Raw genomic sequence first — 9,322 nt, forward strand, 5'->3', positions numbered from 1 at the left:
CTCATGGTAGAGAAAAAGGTCATGGGCACCAATCGGTCAGCTTCCCTCCCAGCTCACCGCTGTTCACTCTTACTGCTTCCGTCTTAGGCCTTGTCCACTACTATCCTGAGTGTCAGGCGACATGCCTGGGGCCAGCAGACTCCACTGCCGGATGTCCCACAGGGACTTCATCCAGTTGGTGACATTCCTATTCACCCAGCTGCTCAGAGAGGTCCTCTGCCATCTCTCTCCCTCCTCTCACCCTCCAAGTAAATGTGTCACCAAGGCCTGTCCTTGTCCCCCATACGGCTCCCCTCCACCCCCCACTGCTGCCCCAGGCCAGACCACCTTCCGTCCTGCCTGGACGATGGCCCAATCAGTGGTCCAACACAGAGCTCTTCTGCGGGACCCACCAAGCCCACTCCCTAAACACGGACTGCCTGAACCCGCACACCTCACGCTCTGTGCCTGACACCTGAACACCGTGATGTCCTCATCAGGCTCAGGTACCTAGGGCGGGACCTGAGGTGGGGCTCCCAGGCCAGGCCCCTGCTGCTGTCCCTTCCCACTGACGCCAAACGCAGGAGCGGGGGAAAGGTTGCTCCCTGCTAACGATGTGACCACGAGCGGGTGTCCCTAACTGACAGGGCCAGCAAGCAGCAGGCATGGTCACCAGCTCTGTCAGGGGGAGTGCTCAGCACACACCTGGCAGGTGGCAGGTGTGACAACCATCGCTGACCCCTGTGAGAGCGCCAGCGCCCCCTCCCCCCCAAGCTTCTGACAGGCAGGGCTGGCGCCCAAGAATCTGCATTTGGACTGGTGACCCTGATGCTGACGGTTTGGGGTGACTGCTCTAAAGCTAACACAGTGGATCTCCACGATCAAAGACCAGGTGGTTCTCAGAGCTCCTACAGACCCTGTTGATGCCAAACGCAGGAGCGGGGGAAAGGGTTGCTCCCTGCTAACGAGGTGACCACGAGCGGGTGTCCCTAACTGACAGGGCCAATAAGCAGCAGGCATGGTCACCAGCTCTGCCAGGGGGAGTGCTCAGCACACACCTGGCAGGTGGCAGGTATGACAACCATCGCTGACCCCTGTGAGAGCGCCAGTGCCCCCTCCCCCCCGAGCTTCTGACAGGCAGGGTTGGCGCCCAAGAATCTGCATTTGGACTGGTGACCCTGCTGCTGCCGGTTTGGGGTGGCTGCTCTAAAACGAACACAGTGGATCTCCAAAGACCAGGTGGTTCTCAGAGCTCCTACAGACCCTGGACCTCAGGTCCCCCACTGGGCCCTCTCGGGGGAGGACCCTCAGATGCCCAGTGAGTAGCCAGGACCGAGAGCCTGCTCGACTGGCCTGTCTGGGGGGCAGCCTGGCACAGGTGGGTCTGCAAAGCTCCCGGGAGGATCGCTGCTCTAATGCGGGCTCTGCCTATTGCTCCCAGGGTGAGGCCCCCCCTGCCTTTATCTCATAGGTCTGGGCACTGTCTCAATACTCCTCCGGAAGCAGGAGCCAGGCGAGCTTCCTCTCCAAAGGGGGGAGGGGGGTCGGGCACAGTGGGGCTCACAGTCGTGTCCTCACATCACCGTAGGCACACCAAGCCCCCCGCCCCCCAACATGGGGACCTGAGCACGGGGCCAATAGCTAGTTGCACTGTAACATGCCACGTGTCTGAGTCTTCCTCAAAAGCGAGAACATCTTTCTTCTCCTTCCTTATCGCAGCCCCGCTTCCTAGCACCAGGTCTGGGCTCAGCAGGGAATCAGCATCTGCTCTGAGGGCGGTGCCTGCCCCCGAGCCGACTCCGAGGAGGAAGGCCCGGAGCAGCTGTCACTCACCCTCATTCAGAGAAGGGCACGGGGCTCAGGGTCCTTCAGCAATTTGCCCAGAGCCCCATAGTGAGGATGCGGCAGAGCCCAACGCACAGCCATGGGCCGACCCAGCCCTGCTCTCCCTCAGCCGGGGCCTGGGGTGTGTGTCCTCCAACCCCCACCATCTTACTCTTAATGTTTCACCCCGGCTGCCCCGTCCTGCACAGAGAAAGGAATGTGATTCCAACCTTGGCATTTCTGATTGTTGTTGCTTATAGCAGGAAGATGTGATTGCCCATGTCCCACCCACCACTGCTAGACACCCCCCATCTTTCTTCGCCTGGTTCTTTCTGCCACAGAACTGGGGCCCTTAGTCCTATCCATCCCTGAAGGACTTCCATTCCCGTAGGGAGAGCTCGCTGGGCTGGGAGCTGGCCCCAAGGGGTTTCCCATCCTCCCCGGGTGGGCACCAGGCTTGAGCCGAGGACTCCTGTGGTGAGGCTCTCGGTCCCCAGAGCATGCAGGGGCCAGGGACCTGCTCAGCAGCCCCCATGCCGGGCTTGTGTCCCCGATAGGCCTCCAAAGACTGTCCCTCTTCCTCTCAAAATCAGGATTCCTGGTTGAAGGAATGGACTTAGGATATCAATACAAATGAGGCAGAGAAGGCGCCTTCTCTGAGGCCCACAGAAGGGTGGTGAGTCTCAGGGAAGGACGTGGACTTCGGGAACTATGGTTTACACAGACGTTTCAGACTGAAGTCAGCCTACAGCCTGGGCGACACTCGGGTGGTGGAAGAACCGAGCAGGCACCAGGGTGCCTGGCACTCCGGGCAGCCGTGTCCTGGCTGACCCTGTTCCCTTCTCAGATGCCCCGAGTGACCATGCCGTCTGGACGTGTCCAAGGCTGTGCCCTGGCTCCAGGAAGGCCAGCGTCGGGCCATGTCCCCTATGGTCCTCAGCTGACGGCCGAGACGCACCATCCACCCAACATTAGGGAGGACCCATGACGTGCCAGGTTCGGGGGAGAAAGCAAAACCAGCCCCGCTGGTCAGGACAGAGGCAGCCAGGCCCTGAGCGGGCTGAGCAGGACAGGGGGGAGGAGCAGAAGGGCCACCTGGCCAGGGCTCCTGGGACCGGACACAGGACAGCTCTGGTGTGGGAACTGCAGTCCCTCCCTTCTACCAGGACTCGGAGCCAAGACAGGCCTCCCGAGGGCTCTAGCAGGACTGCCATGGTTTCCTACAGGGAACTGACCCAGAGAGGAAGCAGGGGTGGGGCCCGAGAGGCCGGGGGCTAAGGAGTCATGCCCATTGCACAGGTGAAGGCAACGAGGCACACAGACGTCCCTCAAGTCCGGTCGCACTGCTGCAGGGACAGGTCATGCTGCCTCGGACTCTGCTCCATGAGGACTTGTGTCCCGCTACCATAACTGTGGCTGCCCTGCATCTGCATTTCTCCCAGCTGCGCATCCTCACCGACACCTGGGCGCTCCGCCTGGCCACCTGCTTGCCCGGATGTTCCGCACAGTTACCTTCGTGCTGAGCTGCTGGTTCTCCTTCTCCAGCTCCCCGCACTTGAGGCTGCTCTCCTCCAGGGCCAGGGAGGCGTCCCGCAGCCCCTGGATGGTGCTCTGAAGGCTCTGGTTCTCCTTCTCCAGCTTCAGGATGCGGCTGGAAGCACATTCATTCAGCTCAAACACGAACGACTTCCTGGAGGCTGAAGAGCAAAGTCGGGTCAGGGCCATCACCCTGAGCCCTAGGTCTGAGGGGCCTGGGGTGGTCGGCTGGGTGCCCTCCGTTGTTCACAGGGTGCTGTTGCTGTCAGCACCTGGCTCAGCTGGTGCCTGGTAGGGAAGCAACCCAGAGCTTAAGAAGAAAGAAGGTGACGGTGGAGAGGCCAATGCAAAACCCCAAGATGGTGGGACTGCTGGAACCACTTTTTACCAAGTTCTAACCTGGCCATCAAGTCAGGGATTTCAGAGACTAACAGAGATGGCAAAGAGATGGCGTTTTCTGTGCCAGCCCTCAGAGTGGTGGGGTCTGGGTGGCTCAGCTGAGGGTGTGTGTGGGGGGGGTGATAATTGACCAGTGTGTCTGCAGGTGGTAGAGGCTCTGGGGCAAGTATGCCCAGTACTTACCATTCCTGGGCAGGGCCTTCGGACAGAGATTTCATTTTGTGCTTTCACAATTGCATTGAAAAAGAATGAGACAGTATATCTAAATTGCTTGAGCAAGTCTAAGCAAGATCAACATAAGGTAAAGACAGAAGAAGGCAGATTTCCTCCTTTGCTTTTAAACAGCTTGAACGCAGAACAGAAAAGGGAGCACAGACCGGAGAAGAACCGGAGTTCTCGGCCCCTTCCTGCCACAAGCAGGTGCGTGACTTTAGGTAAATGAATGTATGAGGGGTCAGGGTGCCCCCTCACCTGTCCCTCCAGGGCCACATCCTCACCCGGGAGCCTTATCACACTGCACTGCTCCTAGGGCTGCACCCCACCTGCTTCCTGTTCACCCCCTCGGGGCTGGAAGGACCTAGAGGGGCGCCGGTTGTCACCGCAGCACCTGAAGCTGGACGTTCCCATCGCCCACCAAGGACAGCAGCACAGACCCAAGAAGCCAGAACAGACTGAAGACCCCAAGCAGCAGTCAACTCAGCAGTGGTGCAGATGAACCTTCGTGGCCCAACTCCAGCTCAGCGCACCCCACAGACAAACACGCCTGCTGTCAACACATGGAAACTCGCCACGGGCTTCATCCTGACAAGGCCACCAACGACCCTAACGGCCGAAAACTCCACTAAGTCACCACCTGTGCTCATTAAGATTTCGCTTTTAAAAATAACAGTTTTAAAAATTGGGGTGAGCCCAGTCAGCGTGGCTCAGTGGTAGAGTGCCAACCTATGAACCAGGCGGTCATTGTTCAATTCCAGGTCAGGGCATATGCCCAGGTTACAGGCTCCATGCCTAGTATGGGGCGCGCAGGAGGCAGCCGATCAACGGTTCTCTTTCATCTTTGATGTTTCTATCTCTCTCTCCCTCTCCCTTTCTCTCTGAAATCAGTAAAAAAAATACATGTTAACAAGATTGGGGTGAAATATCTATGACACTGGGTTCACCGTTTTAACTATTTTTCAGCGTATGATTCTGTGGCATTAGATGGGTCCCCACTGTCCTGCAACTCACCCCGCCCACCTCCTGACACACTCAGTGCCTCACACCCGGCTCTGTCTCCTGGGAAATGATCGTGAAGGATCTCCAAGTGCAGCAGTGGAGCTGATGACCAGCCTCATTTCCTCTTCCCTAAAGGCCAGTGCCTCAGAGGCTCTTGAGATGACACAACAGTTTATTGGGAAAACAACCAATGGTTCTCTACTGGGTGCTGCGCTCACGAGCACCCGCAGAACCAGAGCAATGGGGATCTTTTCATTCAACAAGGGCGATGAGGACAGCCATCCTTTGTTGGTGCCCCGGGGGCCAGGCACAGCGTGAGGCTGCACCGTCTCCTCTCACGAGACACGCATAGCAATCCTGGGAGGCAGCTTCATTACCTCATTTTGCAGATAAGAAAATGGAGGTTTAAAAGAGGTCACCTGGCTAACAGGTGGAGGAGCCAGGACTTGAAGCCAGGCCTTTCTGACTCAAGAAGCCACCACACCATCCTCGCAAAAGTACATTCACGCTTTGTTTATGAATGTCAGTTGTACTGGAGTTAGTCCCCACTGGGAAGGTTCCTGCCAGATAAGCAGCAGAAGTGTGAACACCAAGAAGTAGTCAAGGGCACTGACCTGAAAGGGTTCACAAACGACACAGAGGGCCTGAATCAGGGAGACTTCCCAACCCACCAGCCTCCCTGGTCTCTAACAGAAACATTAGGTCTGAGAGGTCCCTGCCAGCCGGCACCACTCCTGCGTTCCACCAGGGGGCAGTGTCCTCCCCATGAACCTGAGCTCCCAGAGCAGAGATCCCTGTTGTGCCCACCCTTGGTCCCAGGAGTGCTGAGACTCCAAACCACAGAGAGAACCGACTTCTCACACAGATTCATAGTTCAATGAACTGATTTTAGGTTTGGAACTGATGGGGACCCTTGAAGAGAAGGACTATCCAGCTGCTCTCAACAGCCTCTCCATGATGTTTAGGAATGTTGATCAGAATTGGAAAAGCAGCACCTCCCCGATCCCCAGACCAGCCCAAGGCCCTCCTGCGCGCTGCAGAGATCTAAGCGCACCTTCGCCTGCACCCTCAGGTGCACGTGATGTTGTTGAGCACAGGGACTGGCTACTTGTTTGCCGGGTGCACTGCCTGCCCCTGGCCAACCCCACACCTCCTCTGGGGGCTGTGAGGGGGCAAACACAAGAGAGAGGGGAAGAGGCCTGGCTCCCCTGAGAAGCAGACACTTAGCAGGCCCTGCCCAGGGAGACAGAGAGCAGACTGCACCCATCTGCCCGATGATGACATGAACGGAGGAAATCAGCCCGGGCCTCTGTTATAATGCAGGTTAGTGACCACTGGGGAAGGCTCCTGCCATCCAGAGCTTTCAATCCCCCACGGACAGATCTAAGACATCCTCTGGGTGTCAACGTGCTGTCATCTGGAAGCTCCTGGGACTGTCCACACGGGAGCTGAGAAATCTGGCAACACTTACTTTGTAGTTCATGTCCTGACTTCAAGGCTGCCAGACCCTTCACGTTCTCCTTGGGGAGAATTGCAACGAAACAAGTTCCAAATGCCCTTGAATAAAATCCTATTCACTTGGGGTGAGGATGGGCTGACACATGAGATTCAGAGCCAAGGGCTCAGCTCCCTGGATGAGGGAGAAGCCGCAGCCAGGCTGGCTCCCAGGCCCCAGGGGCTCTGCCTACCGTCTGACAGGTCTGCATTCTTGGACAGCTGCTCCAGCTCCCAGCCCAGGTGGGCGGACTCGTTCATGCTCTGCTTCTGTGCAATCTCGAGGACCATGTTCTCCTCCAGCAGCTCCTCAATGCGCTTCTTGTCTGTGTCCCGGTCCTAGTGCAAGAAGAGGGGAGCGGTGAGGATGCCCCCATGTCCCCCTCTGGACAGGCCCTGCCCCGTACATCCACCCTCATTCCCCCAGGATGAAGGGCCTCCATGCACCTGCTCACTTCCAAAAGCACAGCTGCACAGAAGTGACTCCAACACAGGGCCCAGCTGGGAGACCTACAGCCACTAAAAGACTTGCTGACCCAGTGGCCTAGGTCAGTGGTTGGCAAACTGCGGCTCTTTGGCCCCTTGAGTGTGGCTCTTCCACAAAATACCGACTTCTGCGCATGGGCCACGAAGTTTCAATCGCACTGTACGTGCGCGCCCGCACGTGGTATTTTGTGGAAGAGCCACTCTCAAGGGGCCAAAGAGCCGCATGTGGCCCGCGAGTCGCAGTTTGCCGACCACGGGCCTAGGTGATGAAGACACCTGACGTCTCTGAGTGGTGTCTAAACAAAGTGGCGTACAGCACAGGGCTTTAAAGCAAGTGATATGATAGCGGGCAGCTCTGCGGCCCCTTAGCAGGCCTAATATGCCTTGGAAAGACTGCAGGAACTCCCAAATCACAGCTCAGTCCACACCACAAATGCCCTTTTTTGCAAAAGACGCCCGTGTACAACCATCCTTACAGAAAAGCAACACAACAGTCAGGCCCTCTCTCTTTTGAGGGCCTGAAGTGGTGTCCACTCAGGCTGGTGAGCTTTGCAAGCAACTCTCCGCAGTGAGCGGGTCACTGTGCCGGCAGCAGCACCAGCCCAGTAGCAGGAAGTCAGAGCAGGGCACAACGTGCACCTGAAATTGCCCCGATCTCTCGCTCACATGCTGACAACAACCTGTCATACCAATTCCAGGTCGTGCAGCTTCGACTTCAGCTGCAGGTTCTCCTTCTCCAGCTCGTACAGTTTATCGACCCGGGCCCGAGCCGCAGTCAGCTGCTCCTCCAGAATGGACTTGGTGTCAATCAAAGTGAAGTTATCTTCTCTCAGCTCCTGGTCAGCAAACACACACATGAGAACCGTCAGACCCAGGCCCCCGGGTCCCGAGGACCGCGTTCTTCAGGCACCTGGACCCAAACCTGCACCTCAGGGTGACGTGCTGCCGTGGACGTTCTGTCTCCGCTTTTGAGCACCTGCCCCTTCTCCATTAGGCCAGGCCCGATGCACGTTCTCTATGGAAAAACTCTCTGAATCGAGACGCTGTTTAAATTTTGGAAGGGAACACCTCTTCAGCGTCTGCTTCCTGCCAGCCCTGGTGTTGGAGTGTCTGACATGTACAGCCTCGTCCATTGGACAAGTGCGCCTGCTGACAGGTATGGGACTTCGCTCAACAAGGAAGGGGTGGGGCTAAGAGTCTGTCCCATATTCCAGGGCCGAGTCCAGGCCTCTCAATTCAATAGCCATTCCTCTGATCTGGGTCCTGGAAATAAATGGCTCTTCGGGTGAGCTATTGTTCAACACCCAGTTCCTATTTGAACATTTCACTCACGTCCTCTTGGAAAACCAACAGCTCTCGGCCGTTTCCTGGAAATGAGGACTAAGGCACAACAAACAATACTATGGGCCTCTGGGTGTCAGGCACACGCTGAGTGTGGGACGCCATGGCTGGTCCCTCGCAGGCCCCCTCATGGGAGGAGTCTGCTGGACTTACACCTGTCCCGGGGCCCAGCACACACGGGGGAGCCGTTCAGCTCTTTCCCCTCATCTCTGCTCCCGCCCCAGGAGCCTCCCAGAACCACTGGGTGTCTTAGGGGGCTGAGTCTCCCCCAAGTGCCTTCACAGTCTGGGAACACGCATACACGGGATGTGACTGTTTCTCTCCGTGGGCAGTTTTCCAAGGCTGGCCCCACTCATGGGTTCTAACGACTGGGAGTGGGCGGTAGCTGCTGCTTTTCCATCTCGTGTTCATTTTCCCCACAGGGCCTAGAACCCAAGATTCTTGTAGAAGGGAAGCCGTGGACCTCCCATCAGTGGACACAGTTCTGATCAAAGCCTGGCAGCGGGAAGGGTTTGCTCACAGACTCTGGAGTCTCTCTGCCCATCCCCGGCCCTGCACTAGGTGCCCTCTGTCCTTGCACATTCACTCTTCACAACAGCCCCAAGGGGAGGCAGGGACAGTCCCTTCCTACACACGAAGAGGCTGCTGCCGTGGGTCAATTAAGGAATGAGCCCCAAGCCATAAAGACAGTGAGGGGGTGAAGCTGGGGCTTGAACTCAGCTGGAGAGCTCCAGACCTGTGTTCTCTTACAGAGCCCCAGGGTGGGGGGTAGGAAAGAGGGAGAGGAAGAGGCTCAGACTATTATCAACGATGTGAGCTAGAGCCCATGGAGGGGCACAAGCAGGAAGGAGGCCCGGCTCTCCCTCTTTGGCCGCGGCCCCAGCATTCTCACCTTGTGTTCCAGCCAGTCTATCCACCAGTCCTCATCTCTATCACCACACGCTCAGGCCCTGAGCTCCCAGAGCACAGCCTGCCCCTTCAGCCTTACAACCAACTCCTACTCGGCCTTCAGAACCCAGCTGGGGTTGCCCCCTCTGAGAAGTGCTTG

At 57.5% G+C, this 9,322-nt stretch overlaps 1 protein-coding gene across 1 annotated transcript in view; it reads right to left on the minus strand.

The window, feature by feature from the left end:
• The window catches only part of CCDC88C (coiled-coil domain containing 88C), a 102,279-nt gene that overhangs the window by 38,520 nt on the left and 54,437 nt on the right, over window positions 1-9,322 (minus strand). The window contains exons 10-12 of the mRNA XM_014543682.1: window positions 7,623-7,769; window positions 6,642-6,786; window positions 3,316-3,500 (exon numbers count right to left, since the gene is read on the minus strand). Of these exons, the coding sequence (XP_014399168.1) occupies window positions 3,316-3,500; window positions 6,642-6,786; window positions 7,623-7,769 (477 nt within the window). The remainder of the gene's footprint in view (window positions 1-3,315; window positions 3,501-6,641; window positions 6,787-7,622; window positions 7,770-9,322) is intronic.

The sequence above is a fragment of the Myotis brandtii genome, unplaced genomic scaffold (genome assembly GCF_000412655.1).
Source record: "Myotis brandtii unplaced genomic scaffold, ASM41265v1 scaffold332, whole genome shotgun sequence".
Taxonomy (NCBI): Eukaryota; Metazoa; Chordata; class Mammalia; order Chiroptera; family Vespertilionidae; genus Myotis; species Myotis brandtii.